General features: G+C 37.4%; 1 protein-coding gene across 1 annotated transcript; it reads left to right on the forward strand.

Annotated features, from left to right (window-relative positions):
* Positions 1 to 176: 176 nt before the first annotated feature.
* vps35 (VPS35 retromer complex component) lies at positions 177 to 22,675 on the forward strand. Its single transcript, XM_056749203.1, has 17 exons — positions 177 to 297; positions 2,163 to 2,261; positions 2,414 to 2,510; positions 3,862 to 3,985; positions 5,593 to 5,775; positions 6,011 to 6,224; positions 7,953 to 8,036; positions 9,780 to 9,889; positions 9,985 to 10,081; positions 10,195 to 10,343; positions 14,990 to 15,197; positions 16,734 to 16,889; positions 17,282 to 17,404; positions 17,969 to 18,148; positions 18,363 to 18,602; positions 20,082 to 20,225; positions 21,663 to 22,675. Exons 1-17 carry the CDS (start codon positions 295 to 297, stop codon positions 21,840 to 21,842), a joined length of 2,391 nt encoding a protein of 796 aa, XP_056605181.1. The 5' UTR covers positions 177 to 294; the 3' UTR covers positions 21,843 to 22,675.
* The last annotated feature ends 234 nt before the right edge of the window (positions 22,676 to 22,909 follow it).

Raw genomic sequence — 22,909 nt, forward strand, 5'->3', positions numbered from 1 at the left:
ATAAACTAAACTTTGTTGAGGGAACAAGAAAGTGTATTATTTACACCTTAACACGTTTTACGTTAAAGGTTAGTTATATAAATATAATAATGTACTGAAAAGTCTTCGCAACCTAATTTGTTTTTTCAGTGCAACTGTTAAGTTTTTATTTAATAATTTAAGAGTTCACAAATCTTTTTGGTTTGCGATCTGTATGAGGCAGTGCCCGCGTCATGAGGAGGAACAGCTGTAGTCACATGACTGGATACATTTTCAGGGGGTCAGCCAGTGTTTCCTCTAAAATACCTGATAAACATGGTGAGATATAAAGATCATAACATTCATACATTGTGTGCAGCATGCTGTATTTGGGCCGGTGTGTTGTTTCCAGCAGTTGTAGTGTCGGAGCGCCTCTTAGTTATCTAAATGGTTTGTTTTCGTCTATGCAAGTTAGCCGCTAGCAATAGCATCAAGATCCGGAGGCCTACCTTCATCTATATTATTCTCATTTCACGTTTCAATTTCGTTTTGCTATACAAGTGGGTAAACATTTGTCTGTGGTGTGGTCATTTTTTCTTTCATTGCTGTCCGGATATTTTGTAGAAATTGTGCTTATTTAGGATGCTAATCTAGCTAGCATTAGCCCTGCCATTCGTGTACAGTTATGTAGATTAAATGTATTCTAAACAATTAAATACGATTATTTTATATGCTCCTCGTAATTAAATGTCATAAATATTTATTTATTTTTTGTGTTGAGAACATTATGTATAACGTCAGCTCCCTCAAGCTGAAGGTGGTTGTTGCAATAACCACTGACTGTTTAGTTGTGAGATGTTCATTCATTTCACTCCAAACCAGACCTCAATATCTTGTGCTTTCTTTTCATGTTAACAAGAAATTTAACTGTATGTTAAAGTTACTTAAATTTAACTGTATGTTAACGTTACTTAAATTATGGGTGGTTGGTGGAAAGGGTGGAGTGACTAAAGACTATAGATTGTCATCATCATGTTTGTCAACCTCCTTTCAAACACAGTCTTACTGACCACTGACACATCTGCTATTTACAGATATTTATTAAACACATCAAAAAATTGTTATAGTGTCAGTGTTCTTCAAGATTTTTGCATGAATATTTTGTATGAACGTCAAAAGCAATCGGTTATGCTCAGTCTGACATTACTTTTTAACTGTAGAAGTGTAGTTGACATTTCATACATTGGTCTGCGATCTGACATGGTGTACTTTATCTAAAACCATAAAATACTTATTTATAACTTATAAATTATTATCAAATATTTTGTTTTTTTAATTCTTGTTTATAGTTTGAGATATACATTACATACATATACACACATACATTTAAGAATAGGGATTGGTTTAAAAAACTGATAATTATTTTCTCCTGAATATGCTTGACTGCTTATGATGCTCTTCGCACGTTGTAAACAATTATATTCATTTATTTTTTAATGTATATATTAACAAAAAAATAAGAGACCATTCCAAGTATTTATTTAAGCAGCATTTCTAGATGTTTTGTGGCCATTCCAGTCCAATGTCTGTTAAATTTCAACAAAATCAAACCTCAGGAGAAGTCATCCAACAGAAATATGACAGACAGACAGCTTGACAAGACACATACAAATCACACAACTACGATATAATAGAGAATATCAATTATCACATAAAATTATATAAACCTTTCCTAAATACATGTACAAATATTATTGTTGTATTGCTTAAAAGTGAATATGAACTTATCGTTTCTGTTATTTACTTTTACCTGTTTCTCAAGTCAAATTTCTGCAAATAAATACAAATAAAAACAATATTTGTATTTGAAATTTGGTAGAAATATTGTAAGTAGCTCCTAGAATAAATAAAAATATAATTTGCCAAAGTAAATAGTAAATTCAGAAAAGCTAAAAAATATTTTTAAATGGTCTCTAAATTTTGTCTGCGGCCTAAATTACATAAAAGTGGAATTTAGACAGATGGGGCCAGATCTTTGTGTATCTTGTTGTATAAGTGTGATATACATTTGAACCTTAAATATTGATGTTGAACAATTAAAACGTTAAAACGTAAATAGACATACATATTAAGTGACATTAGCATTGTAAACATTGTTATTGCCATAATTCCACAACACTGGCATTGTTTTTTGTTTATCTCAGCCTACCACACAGCAGTCACCCCAGGATGAGCAGGAGAAGCTGCTGGATGAAGCAGTGCAGGCAGTGAAGGTTCAGTCATTTCAAATGAAGCGCTGTCTGGTGAGAGGAGTACATATATCTTTGTCTACTGCTAACCAGTGACTTATTGAATATTTATTTCTATAGCACTAAATCCTTTTCAAATTATGTTTCAAAGTTAAGTTTTGGTTGTTTTTTATGGCATTCTGAAATGTTTTATGTCATCTATCCAGGACAAGAACAAGCTAATGGATGCACTGAAACATGCCTCAAATATGTTGGGGGAGTTGAGGACTTCAATGCTTTCTCCAAAGAGCTACTATGAACTCTGTATGTGTTTACTTTGATATGATATGTCATTATGTAACTATTACAAGCTGGCCATATTAACATTGATCTTGGTGATCTCAAGTTGTTAGCATCAAGAGTTTAGCATTTAAACCTGACCTTAACATTTGTTTAAAATGTGTTTTATGTGGCAATTTGTGATTGGATTTCATGGAGGGGAGGTTCTGTGTTTTTGTGACACATGCTTTTACTATGTAAGGGTGTTGAGCATGTTGATTAAAGGGTGACCCCGAATAGTCGAAGATTCGATGCTTCTGTAGGTTTAGCCTGATTCGACTACCAATCTCACAGTCGAATCTTCGCAGAGGTGTTATGCAATGGGGAACATGCCATTTTGGTTTAAATGGGCAGTTGCATATCAGACGTGCACGCACTGTGCTTCAATAAATATTATTTATGATGTAAAGAAATGGGACATTTTTAGAGTTGGGTACCAAAACCCCTGGCGCAAATATGTGCAAGGTCGGGCTACTCAGTGCAGGATCGTGCCTCTCCGCATCTTCTGTTCTGTGAGAAATATGAATTAACACTTTGTCTGTACAGGCATGTAGTCTGTTACTTAGACTGAACTTTGCGCTGCATGACATGTTAAAAATACCACAAAAAAAACAAAATCCCTGTATGTGGCGCAGACTTTTGGAACTTGTCATTCTCTGCACTGAAGGCAAGCATTTATGTCAGTAGGACAGAGAAAGAGTTTGCAGGAAAAAAGTAAAAGAGACTTTTAAGCTATTTAAAATGAAAGATGCTTTATTGAATTTCTCCTTTACATGCGGTAACTAACTTTATTTGTAGTTCATTGGTTAGTTTTAAAAATAGTTTGAGGCGAGATTTGGTCTAGTAATGTATGGCACTTTTGGCACAGGATTGTTACGTGATGTATAAGGAAAATTTCCATTAATTTTACTGTTTGGGCCTTGTGTTTTGAATTATGTTCCCCTGCATTTTAGACATTTTACCTAAACACATTTATTTTGCACATTGCGACTTGAATCTGGCTTATTTTGTTTTTTATTTTTTACAAAGGTATATTCTGTTCTTAACAAACTCAGTAAATTAATGTTTGATTGTTTTTTGGTGCATCAACCACCTGGTGTCATGCCCACATGCCACAATTCTGATTCATCCATGTATCCAACGAGAACACCCCTAAGGAAAAAAATAATTACTCTATATGTAATTTTTCTGACCAAATGACCCCCAAATTTAAGCTTATAATGAACCGTAGCACTGTTTATTAGATGATGTTCTTTAATGCTTAAACAAACATTTTATTTATCAGTATGTCATCTGTAGTGGTTTTATTTATTTACTAATTCAATTCTTATTGTAGACATGGCCATCTCAGATGAGCTGCATTACCTGGAGGTCTATTTGACAGATGAGTTTGCCAAGGGTCGTAAGGTGGCTGACCTCTATGAGCTTGTTCAGTATGCAGGCAACATCATCCCTAGACTGTGAGTATGTCACTAATCCCACACTGTATGACTTTCCATGCAATCAAATTATTAATATTGGCATCAATAAATAAAATTGCCAAGACATGTTGATTTTATTAAGATTTGGAATTTCATGAGAACTCTGGCATCAGATGTTCGAAATTTCCTGCTCGTTCTGTGTTTTTCCCTGCAGATTTTTTCCCCTTTCCTATTTTCTTGCTTCTTAATTGGATTCAATTTATTGTCATTACACATATAATATTACACATGCAATTCTGTTGTACCTCCAGTGGTTTGTCTGCCCTTTCACTTATTGTCTTTGTATAGAGTCAATACTTAATTTAATGTCTTAACTCTCTTCACTCATTCTATTACAAAGGTTCAATTTTGATTAACACTGAACGTGCGCTGGCTTGACTGTGCACAATTTGTATTCGTTCTTGACAGTGCAGACTGACAAAGCTTGAAGACACTACTGTTTAGTTAATGTGAATTAAGGGAGAAATTATACTGGATATTCATTCAACATCAAAATACGTTTTTATAAGCCTGGCAGTTTAACACGTCTTGACAAGATATGCCCCGATGTCTTAAACCTTTGACATCTGTGTTAGTGAGTTTGGTCGATCATGTTATAATGGAACATAGGCATAATATGATTTTACCTCATGTAGTGAATGCATGATCCTGAAATTCATAGCTTCAAGATGGGCTTACATAGACTTCCCTGTGTAGACAAGTAAAAGAAAAGTCCATGAAGACACCTTTTGTTATTGGCAAACCCATTATTGATGAGCATGTTTATTATGATGTTGTTGGCAGTTGTCCTAGTGAGTAACAAAACTAGTTCTGTTTTGTGTTCCAGCTCAGCTAAACTTTATTATTCAATTATTATTAAAATGCACATATTAATGATAGTTTTTCGCTAAAAATAAAACCCAAACGACTTATTTTCCACAAGTGAATAATTGGACAGAAAATATTGATTTTGAAATGTCTTTATTTGCTCATTTTTAACAAATGCAAACCTTTCAAAAGACAAAACCTGAGTCCTAGCATTAAAGCAAGAAGTTTAAACAAGTTGTACATGCCATTTGGTTTATTCTCATAAATTATTCATTCATGAATATTTATATATATATTCTTTTTCATTGAATGCTGTTTGGGTAAAAGCATTGACATATTCTTGTATAGTAGTAGTACAATACTGGTTTGTTAAGACATATGTGGTAATGAAAATGAGTTTTTAATATTCACTGAATGTGTGGAAAGGTGAGAAATGTATGGAGAGAATATAAAAGAGATGTAATGGAGACCAAGATATGGCACAGTTGGATCTTTAATTTTTACGGCTCTGCTTTATTGCCTGTTCATCTTTAATAGAAAAGCACGTGCTGTAACAGATTGAATTTAATGAAACATGTTTAGAACTTTCATGTTCTCTCATCTGCTCTGAAATACCTTATACATGATGTCTTTGTTTTATTTTCCACCTCATCTCTGGTCTGAATCGTATACATTTACATTTGTGCATTTGCATTGCTTTTATGCAGGAACACAATATTAAACACTATATTCATGGTTGTTGACTTCTTCCCCCAATCACGTTCTCTCTGACCTCACAGGTACCTTTTGATAACTGTCGGAGTGGTGTACGTTCGCTCTTTCCCCCAGTCACGTAAAGACATCCTGAAGGACCTGGTGGAAATGTGTCGTGGGGTGCAGCATCCTCTGCGGGGCCTGTTCCTCAGGAACTACCTGCTGCAGTGCACACGCAACATCCTGCCCGATGATGGAGAGCAGGCTGAGTATGACACTCTCTATGTTATGGCAGTGATTGCATGTCAAGTGTCTCAAGACTTTTCTTACTCGCAGAGCAATTTAAAAGATACCGTAGCGCAATCTCACCTGCTGAAATACAATTCAATCAATCGCTAGAAAAGGCGTATTACCCATTGCTCTTGGACAGCTTTTTACAAAATAATCACCCCAAAATCTCATTATCTTGAACGAATTGATCAGCATGCTCTTCTGTCGATGTAGGGAGGAAATGACCGGCGACATTAATGACTCTATTGATTTCGTACTGCTGAATTTCGCCGAGATGAATAAACTGTGGGTGCGAATGCAGCATCAAGGGCACAGCCGGGACCGAGAGAAGAGGGAAAAGGAGAGACAGGAGCTGCGGATTCTCGTAGGGACCAATCTGGTGCGACTGAGCCAGCTGGAAGGCGTCAATGTGGAAAAGTACAAACAGGTGCAGTTTGGGTTCAATCCTCCAATGCAGAAATCTGCAAATGATCGGTCAACGAAGCTCATAAACATTTAAAAGGTTACATCAAAACTAGCTTTGACCTTGATTACTGGTTTATTTGTGGCTGTTATGGGATACCTCAGGCTAGCACTTTGCATAATCAGCGAAATAGCCATTGACGGCATAACTGCCCGAGAGGTTACAGCATCTTTTAAAGAGTACCTAGCATATATTTTTTAGGCCCTGCTTTGGTTTATGGAGTGTCCAACAACAAGTTTATGTACATACAATGCGTTTAAACACTATAATGTCGTAATAATAGGTCAAGATCCAGGTCTAGGCACCGCCTACCCGCTAACCTTGTGTCGTGTGATTGGTCAGATGGTGTAGTCTGTTGTAATTGGTCAAACGCGTTCATCATTTGTCGCAAATGGAACACCTACCATCATTACAGGATTACGGTTTACATGTGGTTGGATGTCATGTATATTATATGTGTAGCTAGAGATGGCGGCGATTTTACTGTACAAATTTGAGCCCGAGTCTGACGAGGAAGAAGACGCTAATCCACAACAAACTCCACCACGACTGGAGCAGGATGTTTGTCAGAGCCAAGTGACAACTCTTGTCATAAAAACACCCATTGTGACAACATGCATGTTGTGCTTTTGCTCATCAATGAAATAAAATATTTTTTTTTCTTAAGATACTGTTAATACGTTAGTAATACTATTATTTCGTCTTAACTGTGCATTGTCATGGTACATCGAGCATTTCAGAAAGTCGACGTTATGAATAAATTATTGTAGTATCACCCAAATATATCTATATAGGTTCACGTTTGGCAAAAGTGTCAAAATGCAAACTTAATAGCCAGATAAACAAACTTTAACACCCCAGAAATAACGGTACATGCTAATGTTAGCGTAATATGCATTAGCTAAACACAGACATAAACTACGAAAATATTTCTTGAAGTTAAGACAAAAATGAATAGACACACTTACGGGTTGTCATTCGGTGCAGCTAACAGGTCCAAATAGAGTTGGTTTTGCCCCCTCTTTCAAGAATAGTCGTTTCACATGCACTGCAGTGAACGCGGCAAGATTATTACATTATTATTATTACATCTTCGGTGAAATGACGCGCGCACAGTACAACCATGGGGTTATACTCCTTTGGTATCGTTGGAAAAATGAATTGTAACCATTTTTCCCTCAGACGTTCTTCCTTTGGTAGTTGAAATAAGACGGACTTAGTGTCACACGGTAGAACACAGGCTATAAACATGATACATTCGCATCAGTCTCAGCAAAACGTACAGCAAACACGGCAACATAACAGACTGCATTTTTTCTCATTTTATATTTAAATTAAAGCATCGATTCATATGCATCTTGGTTTGCCACCAGAAAAGCTTTTCATATGTATACTAAGCATTGTAACCCAAACCAAAAGTCACTGTTTATAGTTTACCATAGCCACTTTGAAAACCTGTTATTTAAGAATAATAGCTTGAAAAAACAATTTTTTTATATATTTTTTTCCATGCAGATCAATTATTGTTCCACATTGTAACCAAAAACAAGACCAGTACAATGTACATTAGCCTTGACATAGTTAATCGCAATCTAATACAGGCAAAAATGTGCGGTTATCTTGGTATGCTAATGTGTTTGTCTGCACAAATGTTGCATTGACGTGTTGTAAGCATGCGTGGACTCCCCGCAGGTCGTGCTGTCTGGGATCTTGGAGCAGGTGGTCAACTGTAGAGATTCTCTAGCACAGGAATATCTCATGGAGTGCATCATACAGGTACAGAAAAACCACATCATTGCTCATCATTTTATTCTACATGACTGTAAGACTTTTCACATGTGTTTAATATTCCCAGTGATTACAAAACATGGTTTATATTGATGAGTTTGCAGTGTATGACATCTAGCAGAGGTCGTGAATAGAGACGGAGCACATTTAGGACACACCCACACCAGAGGGAAAACAATCCAACCCTCTCAATTGACTTTCTAATGCGAGAAGCTGCCTCCTTGTCATCTGTGACATATCAAAAAACAGAACAATGCAGGGCTCTAGACTGCTCGCAAATGTGTTTTTTTTATTTTTATATCGTGCAAGGTAAAATTTCAGAAGGTCGCAAGTGCGTAAAACAATTTTTTGTCCCACCAAAAATTTATTTTAACATTTAATGTGATTTATGAGTAGTGAATGATGTGCTTCTGATAATTGCAGGAAAGAGCGTTCAGAGAGCTTGTGCACTCCCTCTGTCTTCAAACTGTGTGTTTGACTTCATTCGGTGTTGCTCAGACCAAACAGCATAAAAGCATCGCGGGACAGAGTGTTCCATATGCTTTTAAAATCGCTCTTACGGAACATTGATGTAATATTCCGATCCTTCTGCACAGCGCTTAATGAACTAGAACATGTGGGTTTCTCAACTGTCTTTCTCCCTCACACTTTAATCAAAAGCAAGGTAGGAAGACAGAATCCATGTTTCACGTGGCGCATTCCAAGAATTATCAACATGAATTACTGCTGGGTGTGAATGTGCACAAAAACATGTTGCCCTTTCTTCCCTGACAAGTGTTCCACACATATAGCTGACATCAAGGAACAATCCTATCCAGTGAAGTGGTTTCCGTGTTAACTTCTATCTTTTTGCGATGTCCTAACAGATGTGAAGAATTTGCAACATAATGACTCATTTGAAACGATTTATCAAACAATGAACTTACAAGACTCGTGTCTCAACCCATCAAATCAGTCACTCAAATCACATCAAATCACAAGCGTTCTTAGACCATTTAACAAGAGTGGTTAGTAAGATTAAGTATTTGAAGTTTGTGTAGTGAAGTACATATATAATAATTTAGTTCTGAGCTACTTCTGAGTTTTGAGCTAGCCAACTATATTTTAAGACAAATTATCAGAACATCCATCAACTGATGTCATTATGCAAGGTCTGTATGATTACTATAAAAATGTAGTTATAGTTACAGTTTTCGCAACTTTGCAGAAGATAACATATTTACAAAGCACCATTGAGGGCTACTGAAGAGACAACATGGCGAATGACAATGCAAGGGGACTCGTGGTGTATGTAGATAGAAATAGCTCATTCTCTGGTAGTAAAAACTAGTGCTGTCAAACGATAAAAAAAATGTAACTGCTTAATTTCACGATTAATTGCACATAACAATGTTTTTAAATATACTTTTACATTCTAATAATCTCCAAATTAATGTAAACCGTTTCAAATTGTGCTTAAATGGTTTAAAGACCTTTACTTGAATTAGTGCGTGATTATATAATGTAACGCTAGACAAAGGATGACTAAATAAATGGATGCTGCGTTAATCTGCAAAAATGAGTCGCATGCGTTAACGTTGACAGCCCTAATAAAAACATAACACTTCATAATGTAAGCCTGTTTACAAACACTTCTAAAAATATATAAATAGTGTGTAAATAGTTATTTACACACTGGACCTTTAAGTTATAGTCAATATAGGGCTGATTGACACATTTATTTTTCTGCAGGTCTTTCCAGATGAGTTCCATCTGCAGACGCTGAATCCGTTCCTTCGCTCATGTGCAGATCTGCATCAAAACGTCAACGTGAAGAACATCATCATTGCGCTGATTGACAGGTGGTTTGCCGTTCTACTCATTTGCTGCTCTGCACTGACAGTTATCTCTCATGGACATCTATGTAATTATATTTAATCTCTTTCTCACCTCTCAGATTGGCGTTGTTTGCTCACAGAGAAGATGGACCTGGAATTCCTGCTGAGATCAAGTTATTTGACATTTTCTCACAGCAAGTGGCGACTGTAATACAGGTTGGTTCTGGTTGTTAAGAATTGTGCTCATTATGTAAGAGAGCTCATTGTTGCAATTTACTATAATGTCTCATATATAAATGTTTCGTGTTGGCATCTTCATTTCCCATTAGTCGCGTCAGGACATGCCATCGGAGGACGTTGTTTCCCTGCAAGTGTCTTTGATCAACTTGGCCATGAAATGCTACCCTGACCGAGTGGATTATGTGGATAAAGTGTTGGAGAGTACTGTGGAAATCTTCAACAAACTCAACCTGGAACAGTGAGTCACGACTGTACTGTTTTTCTTACATCGATCGTACAGCACAATCAAAGAGCACATGGTCATGATAAATGGATACTCACCCAAAAATGAAAATTCTGTCACAATTACTCACCTTCGAGTTTTTCCAAATGTATAAATTAGTTTGTTCTACCATAGAAGGAAAAAGTACAATGGTAGTCAAAAGTGCCCCAAAACTGTTTGCTGTCCTACTTTCTTCAAAATGTCTTCATTTGTGTTCAACAGGACAAAAACGTGATAAAGTAATTTTTCCTACTATGGGAGTCAGTGGCTGTCGAGATCTGTTTGGTTATAAGCATTATTCTAAATATCTTTCTCTGTGTTCATCAGAACAAAGAAATGTATAAACATTTAGATCAACTCGAAGGTGAGTAAATGATGACAGAATTTTCATTTTTGGGAGAACTGTCCCTTAAAAACTCAGTGTTGAGCACTGCTGTTGTATTACTGAAAGATTATTGACTCTATGAATTCATTTCCCATTTTGTATAAAGGAACAGTTAGTTGAGCTCATGACTATTATACCTCCTGACAAAAGTGTGCTGATTTTAAATTAGATTTGCATTTCTTGAATGAAGTAGTGCTTTCTTTTCTTTTGACCACACACAAGAATCAATGCGGTCACTGAACTGTATAAAGCTGCTATAGAGGGTTTAAATATTCAAGAAGGCAAGAACAACTGCAATTGCGGGAAAAAATAAACCCTTGGCTTTGCTATGCGTTCAGAATTACAAAAGAAAACACTGTAATGTCTGATCATTTGTCTGAGCAGACAAATAAAACTCAATCAATCCAACTCTTGTTAACCCTACTTTGACAGCAAGAGCGTCCACCAAATGTTTCCTGCTGCATTACACCGTGTCTACACCGGTCGCAACAGGCGTGACGCGTCATGACAACCTGCTTGTTCTTAAGGATTTGTCACGTAGCGCCGAGCTGCATCCAGTGTGGACAAAATGTAAAATTATAATGGGTTCTAATGCGTTTCTTATATCTATTGTTTTGTTGCGTCACACTGGTCACGTCTGGTGTAGACAAAGTGTCAGAAAACACACTTTACAATCTTCTTGAGATGGCTGGTGTGAATTGCTTTTACGAGGCCATGTCTCAGCATTGCAGGGAGGTCGAGTTCAGGACTGTGATTGGGTCTCTCCAGAAGATGCTCCACTCCATTGATTGGACTCCATGTTAACTGACTCCAATTAGCTTCAGAAGAAGCCATTAGCCTGGAGGTGCACAAACTTTTTCACTGGAAAAGTTTCTGTGGTGTGTTCAGTACAGACATTTAATTTGATCGTTTGTGTTAGTTAATCAGACTTTTGGCTGCTGTTGTCTTCAGATTAGATTAGTTGAATGTGTTAAAGGGTGATTTTTTTTCTTTTAGTTTTACACACATGTAATATAAATCATAGGGGTCCACATAATGTGTCTGTGAAGTTTCAGCTCAAGAAACACCACACGTCTTTTAATATACCATGCGCTACATGCCCACTTTGCCCCATTCAGTGTGATGATTTCCATTGAAAACTATATAAATCCATTGCTCTCTTGTCTCCCGTGAGGCTGGGAACAGTGTTCTGTATTGGTTTGTGGAGCTAACAACAGAACAGTTCGTAAGCTTTGCTAATTTTGCCATGGTGTTGGAACTTCACACGTGCGAAAACAAAAATGGTGGCGGAGCAATGGGTGGACACGTTCAGAACAAGGTTATAATTAGAACAGCTGCTTACGTCATTAAGAGAGCGATTTCTGAAGCGGTCATTTTCTCATAGGCTTCCAAAGATAGGCTCGTATAAAAAAAAATAAGTTAATGATTTGTAATTTCTCACGTTTTCTGAGTTGGCAGATGAACAATAGACCCGATTTTAGCATTTAAACGTGGAAAAGGTCAGGTTATCATGAAATCACCCTTTAAGGGTTCACATATTTGCTCCTGATAAAGAGATTTAGAGAGATTTAGTAAATTCCTTACATTTAAACCTGATGCCTTATGTTGTAGAGAATGTTTCAGTGGAGTTTACATTAGGCTTTGTGGGCTTCATTAAAGGGACATTTCACTCTCACGTGTTAAAAACCTGTATATGACTCTTCCTTCTGTGGAACACAACAGAAGATATTTTGAGAAATGACCCTGTGTTTTTTTTGTCCATACTATGGAAGTCAATAGGGGTCAATGTTGTTCGGTGGCCAACGTTATTCTAATTTGTTTGTGTTTTGTAGAAGAGAGAAAGTCATACAGGTTTGGAATGACATGAGAATGAAAGAATGTTTATATTTGGGTGAACTGTCCCTTTAATTGCAGTAATGGAATGTAGGAATGGAAGTTTAGGGAAAAGTATACTTGTGGAATATTAATACACTTCTGCCTTATAAACACTGTAATTATTAACATTTCACTTTTGCAAGATTGCAGCACATCCTTTGATGTAGATAATGTATTTAAGCGTAGGAAATAATTTGACATTACAAAGAGACCATTCATTTTTCATTTGTTCTTTTTGTCTGTGTTCTTTTTCATGTGTTAAAATAGCCTAAACAAATACAGAATGTACTTTTTTTTTTTACTGCGCTGACGTCCAAAATCACATCAGACACCCAGTAATTTTGAGGGTGGATAGGAAGCCAGATAGACATGATGACTCTGTGTTTGCAATCTAATTGCGTGACTGATCACAGTACTGGTCAATTGTGCTAAGAGCTGATATTTGTTCTGCTGACTAGCTGGCAGTGGAGATTGCATACAGGTGTATGGTTTGGCTTATTTATGATTATAGTTGTTTATAACTTGGCTTATTTCATTGAACTGCACTCACATTTTGATCAATCTGAATATTAAAGGCTTGATTATCGTTGACGTTCTTCCAAAACCTTTCAGGAAATGGACAAAAAACTCTGTTTTATAAATCATCAAATACTTTTTCGGAGTTCGTAGGCCGTTCTAAATGCTTTTTATTTGTTAGATATTTGAACTCAGTTATAAACATAAAGGGTGACGAATAATAATGATTAAGGATAAAAAAAATATGGAGACTGATAGATCTCTCAATTACTCAGACACTAAAATTTGTTGAATACCCTTACTTAAAACCTTAAAAATATAAATAGTATGCCTGTATTTCACACAAACTTAAAAGAAAACATGTGCATAAAAAGCCACACAACGTAGAAAGGTATCTTCTCAGGTAGGTTGAAGAGAAAGAGCAAGGAAGGCCAGTGAGAACATTGGTCTATTATGAGATCTTGGCCACTCCACTTTTTCTCATCCTTTCTATTGAACATTCTGGAGCTGTTTAAGCAGAAACACCTCCACACTGTAAAAAAATGAGGTAACCTGATGTAATAAGACTTTTGTCTTGACTCAACGTATATTATTTTATTCTTCAAAGTAATGATACTTCGTTTAGCAAACTTACATTTGTTTGTTTATGTGGTGATGATTTTCTTACTTTTCTAATAAGACATTATTGTCAAACCAATTACTGTTGTTCAGGCATTTCATATATTTCTGCTGTGTGGATGAAAAATGTTAAATTAGCTATATGAAATATTCCAAGTACTCTTTAAGCAAATTATAAAAATAAACAAATGTATTTGTCTTTTACTACAATTGTAAAAGTTTTCTGCCTCAAACAGACCCTAAACTTAGAACAGATAACTGTTCAAACAGTTTGTGTTGAGTGTTTATATACCAGCTTTGCGGTTGTGTAATGTACTTACACCTAAACATTGAACACACAAATCTCAACCACGGTAACAATCAGAAACCATCATTCATTAAACTCTAAACTCAACAGTAACAACGATATTAAAAAATAAATTAAGCCAGCAAGAACTTAAACACTCATCTTTAAAAGAAAGACAAATAAGAAACACAGAATTGAACATGCAGCAATGCATCTTGGGAACTTTCAAACTCTTGCAATATTGCTTGTTCAGAATACACTGTTTTGTGAGTTGGGCAAACGTTCTGATAATTTTGGACAAAAGTCCAATATACAAAATAATCTTTGTTAGAAACATGTTTAGGCTCATTTTGTTTTATGCAAAACAATCAATTGAATCCTTTAACTAAAAATGGCATGTTCAAGTTACTTATTTATCTTTGTAGGGAGAACACTTTTTAAGCTGGATTTTTTTCACTGCAGGAAGCAAGAAAATTGACTTGTACATTTATCTGAAGAGGATAAAGGATACAGTAATATACTGCAGTCAGATTTGTACTGCATGAACTGTAGTGAACCATTCAATCAGAAATAAGTTTCTACGCGTACACAATGGCACATAAAAGGAAATGGTTGAGAAAAATTAAAGCTGATGAGATAGAGGCATATTTGATAGTTTGGGGAAAATTTTGAAAACCTGTTCGAAATTTAGGAAAACTGTAAGGCTGGATTAGTGAATGAATGTGTATTTGGAGCCCAAGGACCCTTGACATAGGTTATGATTTATTTTAACCAAGATCTTTTATAAATCTTTGCTATACAAAGACCAAGGTGCATATCTATTTGAAATTCCACGGATACTGAAGGCTGAAACTGTTCCCCCACAATAGTAAGGTCATTACTTCATCATCACACCTGCTTCTATTCATGACTCTTTGATTTCTTTCATGTCTTTTTATGCAGCATCGCCACCAGCAGCGCTGTATCTAAGGAGCTGACCAGGCTTCTGAAGATCCCCGTGGATACTTACAATAATATTCTCACCTTGCTGCAGCTCAAGCATTTCCCCCCTCTCTTCGAGTACTTCGATTACGAGTCACGCAAAAGCATGAGCTGCTATGTGCTGAGCAACATCCTGGACTTCAACACCACCATAGTGGCACAAGATCAGGTTTATATCACATGTTTCTTATGGGGTTCTTTTCTGCTGTTAAGGGTTATCCCCTATTGGTTCTTTGTTAATGCTTAAAAGCCTTAACTCCTCAGGGAAAGGTCATATGTGACTCACACAAGTGTCATGCAGTTGCGGCAGGGGAGGAATATATTGATATTTCTCTGTTCAAATAATGTTGGCGTGTCAACACAGCAAACGTGTAGTACTGCCATGGCAATGGTTTAGCTAAATTATGTTTCCTGAACTCTTCTGTGTTTAGTTTCATTTTACACGTCTCAAATAATTTTTCCGGAGACTAAAAAATTTGTCACAGCAAACAGCACATCCTAACACTCAACGCTCACGTTGAATGCGCACCTGCAGATCTTAGCGGAATTATGTGGATTTTAGCGCTTGTCGTTGACAAAGAAAAACATTACACAACGTGAAAGCATAACTAGTAAGCTGTGAATGATTTTTCAGCCTAAGCACGAATGATTTCAGACGTTTGTCTGAAACTAACCGCAGTGTCTGTCCCTGTTCATTAGCAAAACAAACAGCTTGCTGCAGCTAAACATATTAATGCTCATAATGTATTAACACTCCAAGCGCCCATTTGCCATATAACATATAAATATAGAGTAAGTTGAACACTGGCTTTGAATGTTTTATTTAGCCCGTTCTCCTCCTATAAATACAGTACATGTACGTCTATTCAGACTGTTGATACATATTACTCACATTGGCAGCTTTGTCTTCTTCAGTTGGTCTCGATCCCTATTGAGGAATAACTTTGAAGCTAATCCTGAATGTACTGTCCCAGGTTGATAAAGCACTCCGGCCTGAAGTGATTCGTGCAAACAACCAGGTTTTTATTTATTGTTTCTGAGGGATTTCCACTAAAAATAAAATAAATCCACTGTTGTCTCTTCCGAGGTTTGGACTACATTTCATGTTGCATCTTGTTCAAGAACTTTAGCCATGGCGTCACGTGCAACGCTGTTGCTTGTGAAAATAACAATGGCGGCAGCGCCGTTGATGGAATTGTGTGGATTAACGGGCGGTAATGTAATAAGAAGATCCTGCTTTTATGTAACAGTAGCGAAATCTGAAAGGCTCAATTTCTCACATGCTTGCAGGGAATGGTTCATCAAAACAAACTTACTGGGATCTTGTTTTTCACATCTTCTGAGTTGCTAGATGCACCTGGGACCCGATTATAGCACTTAAACACAGAATATTTTGGATTTTCATCCGATGAATCCTTTAAGAAACGGCCAAAACTGCATCTTTTCACTCACCCACTCACTTTACATGCTGTTGAAGAGAGTGCTGATTACACAACAACAGTGAAGAACCATTTAAACCCTTTAAATTTGTTTGCTTTAGTATGAGTGAAACACTGTTCAGATTACTTGAAGCAAACATTTGCATTACATAGTTCTGAATTAGGATCAATTGTAAAGCTAGTCTTTTAGTGCTATTCTCCACTTGTCAATTGTCATATCCGTTTGCCTCCAGCTTTCTATGCATCTTATCGATGTCTTTTCGCAGGTCGATGCAATCCTGAACCTGGTCTCCACGCTGATCCAGGACCAGCCGGATCAACCTGCTGAGGATCCCGACCTGGAGGACTTCGCTGAGGAACAGAGTCTAGTGGGCCGCCTCATTCATCTGCTGCATTCAGATGACCCTGATCAGCAGTATCTGGTACCCGGTCTCTCCTCCCACCTTGTCCTTTCATCAGATGACATGGCCGAGCAGTATTAGCCTCTGCCAAAGAAACAGATGTGGCCTATAAAAAATGCACGGGTGTTATGGGCTACTTATTTGGGGGGAAAGCACGAGGCCTTTCTTTGATCATTTTTCTTGCCCTGAATACTGAGGAAAAATAATCTCCTCTGTGAAACATCATAAACAAATGATTGACAATGTCGTGTTTATTTGACATCAGTAATTGACATCATAGGAACAGAGCTGCTCTAATTGGCCTCCAGTGAAGGTTGATTCATTCCAAGTTCAATCAGTTGATGAGGTCATCACGCTGCTCAATGAATTATTCACATGAATTTATTTCTTCTCTTTCATTCGGCCTCCCACAGATTTTAAACACAGCCAGGAAACACTTTGGTGCCGGGGGGAATCAGAGAATTCGGCACACTCTGCCCCCACTGGTGTTTGCTGCTTATCAACTGGCCTTCCGCTACAAAGAGAACTCGTCCTCGGTATGTTCCTGTCGCACTTCTTTTTAAAAGCCTAGGGAGATGCTGTACTTTCTACTGTCTACGTGTCAGTAGAGACTTCATCCTCACTGAAATTACATGAAATGCTTGTAATGGGTAGCCATTTTGGTTATGGTCACAAACACTCAACTTCTAAATAACTCGTCTCATATAATTCATTAAATCCAAAAGTGTTGCTTTAGGACATGTTGATAATGATGTAATAAACTCAAAATATATAGAACAGTTTACTTTAAACTTTAATATTAACTTCTATACGAAACAAGTGTTTTTTAAAACATATATTTTTTATAACGTACAGTATATAGCAACATATATATTTTTGTAACTTGGCTTTCAACAAAGCTAAACACGCAACGCTAGCTTTTAGAGGTCTACTGTTGGCATATATTAAGGATCCATGGTGAGAAATTTAAAGCACCTTTTCATTCTCATGGAAATATGGCTGCACCTCCTTTTTATTCCTAATAAAATCCACCCACATTTTAATAGCAGATTCATTATAAGTAAAATTAATAAAATTGTGTCAATCTTACTCTTCTGCAGGATGATAAATGGGAAAAGAAATGTCAGAAGATTTTCTCGTTCGCCCATCAGACCATCAGCGCTCTGATCAAAGCTGAGCTGGCGGAGTTACCCCTGAGGCTTTTCCTCCAGGGTGCTCTTGCGGCCGGAGAGATCGGCTTTGAGAACCACGAAACGGTTGCCTACGAGTTCATGTCTCAGGTAGAAAAGCATTTTAATTAAATGCCTGAGTGATAGGTCAGTATTGAGACGTGTGCACATTCTTTATTCTTACCTCATTACTGTTCACAATGGTAAGATAATAGCTTGAGAAAAGGACTACACCAGAAAAATGTTGCTTCGCAGTGAGTCATTCTCAGACCCAAACACCATTCAAGAAAAGTGACATTTCAGTTGTGTGTGTGTGTCTTTCAAGGCGTTCTCCCTGTATGAGGATGAGATCAGCGACTCGAAGGCTCAGTTGGCCGCCATCACCTTGATCATTGGCACATTCGAACGCACAAGGTGCTTCAGTGAAGAGAACCACGAGCCCCTGCGTACTCAGTGTGCGCTGGCCGCCTCCAAACTGTTGAAGAAACCCGACCAGTGCCGTGCTGTCAGCATTTGTGCCCACCTCTTCTGGTCTGGACGCAACACTGACAAGGGAGGAGAGGAGGTTGGTGTGGTTCGAATGAATGGCTTAAAGGAACAGTCATTTATCACCTTCGAGCTGTTCCAAATCTGTATAAATTTCTTTGTTCTGATGAACGCAGAGAAAGATATTTGGAAGAATGCTTGTACCGATTTTTGGGCACCATTGACTACCAGAGTAGGAATAATAGCTTTATACATTTCTTTGTTCTGTTGAACTAAAAACATTTTTTGAAGAATGTAGGAAAGCAAAGTTCCGGGGCACATTTGACTACTATTGTAATTTTTCCTACTATTGTGGTCAAAAGTGGTTGATAGTGGCATTCCTTTAAATATATTTCTCTGTGTTCAGTTTATACTGATTTGGAACAACTCAAGGGTGAGTAAATGATGACAGAATCTTTATTTTGGGGTGAACTGTCCCAATAAAATCGGATGGGAAGAACATTTCAATTCCAAATGGAGTTCATGTGAGACTGTGATTGTAGCTTCAGTAAATTGTCTTGAGCAAAGTAACAATGCCAATGTCATTTGACGATACCACATTCATGTTTGAGTCATTGTTCAAAAATATAAAATCTTATGATAGAGGTTATTTTTAAACAAACTTTCATATCAGATGTGATTCGATCAAAATGTTTGAGCAAGGATGGCATTTTAAATGTCAGTGCTTTTAAAGTGTTATCTTCGTATGGAAAGCAGTTAAGGAATGGAAGATGCTAATATGAAACGTATTTGAGACAGATTGCATATTTGCATAGTGTGAGAGTGAAGTTAGCTGTAATTTCTGAAGCATTTATAGAAAGATTATTGTTTAAAAACACTTTAGGTGGGAAGATGTTCTTCTGAGTCATTTGAGAATTGAGGCTAAATGGCGCACAACTGTATCTGAATCAGACAATAATTTTACTGAAATTCGATGATTCATTATAACAACTGCATTTTGTGTAGGCTGTATGCAGTATCTACTGAATGTGACGTCTTTATGATGACGGCTGTGCATCTTAATATCATAGACAACTGCTTCTATCTGCCAACAGCTTTCATGTTTTCTAGATCATATTCCTAATTCACTTCGACAAGTCTCAGCAAACTGTATGACATAAGCCGATTGTGATATAAAGATTCATTGGGGGGCATTTCTTTTTATTAAAACATACATAATGCATTATAACTGGTATTAAGCTTTCAGCCAAAGAGATATCTTTCCCATTTGTGAAATAGTGCTAAATGCAGCCGACCCGATGTGGCGATTGTGCTTATTACCTTTTGTAAAGATCAATAAAGTGTTGTTGTGCCTCATCAAGCATGTGGAGAGAAGCGTGCTGTTTCTTTTTTCTCTGCTCCACAGCATGTTCTAGGGAGGTATGTGTTGCCCCTAACAACAGAGCTTCCAATTCCAATTCTTAACCTTGTACGCCGAATCACTGAGCTAGCTTAAGTGGTTATGTCCAAAGAAAATGGCATTATTTGCAGCAGTCTACCTCTCTCTCTCTGTTTACAGATCCGTGATGGGAGGCGAGTAATGGAATGCCTGAAGAAAGCTCTGAAGATTGCCAACCAGTGCATGGACCCGTCCTTGCAAGTTCAGCTCTTCATTGAGATCCTCAACAGATACATCTGCTTTTATGAGCGGGAGAATGATGCGGTATAACCTGTGATGCTTGATCTTTCATCATATTCGTTTTTCACTTAGTTTAACTAGTTTTTTTGCTCCGGCAATATCTTGTCCATCACTCATTCGCGCTCAACCCCACATCCCACATTTTTGTCTGGCACAATTGCTGGTAGATTATACCTAACTCACACTGGAAGCATCCGTGTATCAAAGATCAATTTGAAGAGAGATTGACCGAGGACTTGCCAGAGCACATCTAAGGCACAGTCGCTTTTAGCTAGGGCTCCAAACAAAACATGTTGTTTCTGACATTTGAGCTTTACCCAGGGAGAAAAACATCTCTTTAAATGTGGAATTTCAGGATGGCGTCTGTTGGCCTTTATAAAAAATGTCCTGCATGTCCAAAAATTGGAGAAAGGCGATTTCTAATCAAACTGAGGTTTATTAATCAGATTAACAAAAATACAGCGCTGGGTTGCTGGACAACACTCCTCTGTCCTTCCCAGGAACAACAACCCCCACAGCACATATTCACAGCATTTATTGTTATTTCACGCCGATCTTCTGCTGGGGGGCCAGGATCTTCCTTGTCTCCACCAATCACCAACTTCTGCCTTATCTCGTTCCTGTAAAACACTTCTGAAACTTCCAAATACCTCCCCCAACCCCCTAAACAACTGCAGCCGAAGATGCCTTTTCTCCCCCACAAACTCACATTCCTTTGTTGCAAGCACTTCAATATCAGCACATAGCTTGGGTATCAAATGTATGTATTAGAACACTCACAATATTATGACTTCACCTCTATATAAGACAAAACTAATTAAATGATTAAATGTAATTATATAACTAATTAAATGATTAAATCCTTCACGTCTAAACAATAATAACTTTGTTTTATATAGCGCCTTTAAAGCAGCTTCCAAGGCACTTTACATAAAAGTAGAAAACCAAATACATAGAAAAAAGTCAATATTAAATATTAAACAATAAAACCACAAAAAAAATGTTGTAAGGTAAGATTTAAAAATGCTTAAAGTCTGAGCATTTATGATATGTATGATACCTGCTGTATTAAGGAGTCAAGAGAGCCAAGAGATACGGGGGGGGGGCTAGACCATGAAGTGCCTTATACGTTAGCATAATGATTTTAATTCAACGCGGAAACGGGCGGGAAGCCAATGCAAGGACTGCAGTATTGGCGTAAAGTGTTAATTTCTCCTGACACCAGTGAGAGTTCTAGCTGTGGCATTTTGCACAGATTGCAGTTTGTTAAGTGTGGAGTTAGGTGCTCATACCAATAGTGCATTGCAGAAGTCAAAACTACGTTTTTTTTAAGCAAAAATAAATTCTCGCACCTATTTTCATGTTACTTATCCATGTGCATTACCTTTTTAAAGAGAGTTTCTATTTTTGTATTGTTTCGTCTCTCTTTGGTGTTTACATAAACATGCGTTTGCTCTCTAGGTGACGGTTCAAGTACTGAATCAGCTGATTCAGAAGATCCGTGAGGATCTCCCAAACCTGGAGGCCAGTGAGGAGACGGAGCAGATCAACAAACACTTCCACAATACACTGGAACACCTGCGTCTGCAGCGAGAGGCGCCCGAGTCTGAGGGACCCGCTTACGAGGGGCTAGTGCTGTAGGAGCCTCATGCATCAACATTTATATATGTGTACACACACACATAAAGAGAGATATAAGTATATGCCCACACGAGCAGACCAGGGTATTCCAGCCAGGGGAAAAACAAAGCCAAACCCACCTGCCTCTCTTCTCGTTCCTCTCACTGCTCATATTTTCTCACTTTTCCACTCTCTCTTACCATCTCCCTCTTTCTTCTTGATCTCGTGTGGAGTTTCCTCGTGATTTCTTTAGAGAACACTGTATGCATTGCACTTACTTCAGATTACCATTCCCTCCGGATGCCACCTTTGCCATACACTAAAGAAACGAGCGAAAATAAAAATAAATATTTAACAAAAAAAATGTTGAAAGCGTTGCTTTGCCATTTCCCTGCCCCGCAGGCCAAACTTGAGAAAAAATCTGACCTTTGTAGAGCCATGTGTTGTTACGGCCTTTGTTTGGAGGACCTACACTTGATTCTCAGATTTTCAGCGTTATTACTTTAAATGTCACGCTGAGTTTGTGCAACTAATGAGTAGCCTTGTTTCGCAGCCTGTTCTTTTTCCTTTAAATACACCTCTGTTGCGGATACTTTGGTGGAGTGGGACAGTGTGTTGATACTAATAATACATCGAATGGGTGAACGTGTATAGTTAATGAATGCGTAGCTGTGGCTGTGAATCTTAACAATGTCAGAAGCCTTGTTATTTGAACACCTCTTGCATCTCGTCTTATTTTGAATTATGATTCCCCTCCCTTCATATATTGTATGTATGATGTAATTGTAAATTGGTTTAAACAAAGTATCATTGATTTCATGACATTTGCACAAATAAAAATGATATTAACCCCATGTGCCTGTTATTATCACTATTAGGATTAATAAAACTATTATTGTTAAAGGAACATTTCGCCCAAAAATGACAACTCTGTCTTCATTTACTCACACTCAAGTTATGCCAAACTTGTATACAATTCTTTGTTCTGATGATCACAGAGAAAGATATTTGGAAGATTGCTTGTGGCCAAACACTTCTTGGCCACCATTGACTACCATAGTTGGGAAAATTACTTTCTAAATTTCTTT

This window comes from Triplophysa dalaica, chromosome 1, assembly GCF_015846415.1.
Source record: "Triplophysa dalaica isolate WHDGS20190420 chromosome 1, ASM1584641v1, whole genome shotgun sequence".
In the NCBI taxonomy this organism is placed as follows: domain Eukaryota; kingdom Metazoa; phylum Chordata; class Actinopteri; order Cypriniformes; family Nemacheilidae; genus Triplophysa; species Triplophysa dalaica.

Coding starts and splice junctions, on each gene's coding strand:
- vps35 (XM_056749203.1), top strand. Junction 2,262..2,413: donor TTCAAATGAAGCGCTGTCTG/GTGAGAGGAGTA, acceptor TCATCTATCCAG/GACAAGAACAAGCTAATGGA. Junction 16,890..17,281: donor ACCCTGATCAGCAGTATCTG/GTACCCGGTCTC, acceptor GGCCTCCCACAG/ATTTTAAACACAGCCAGGAA.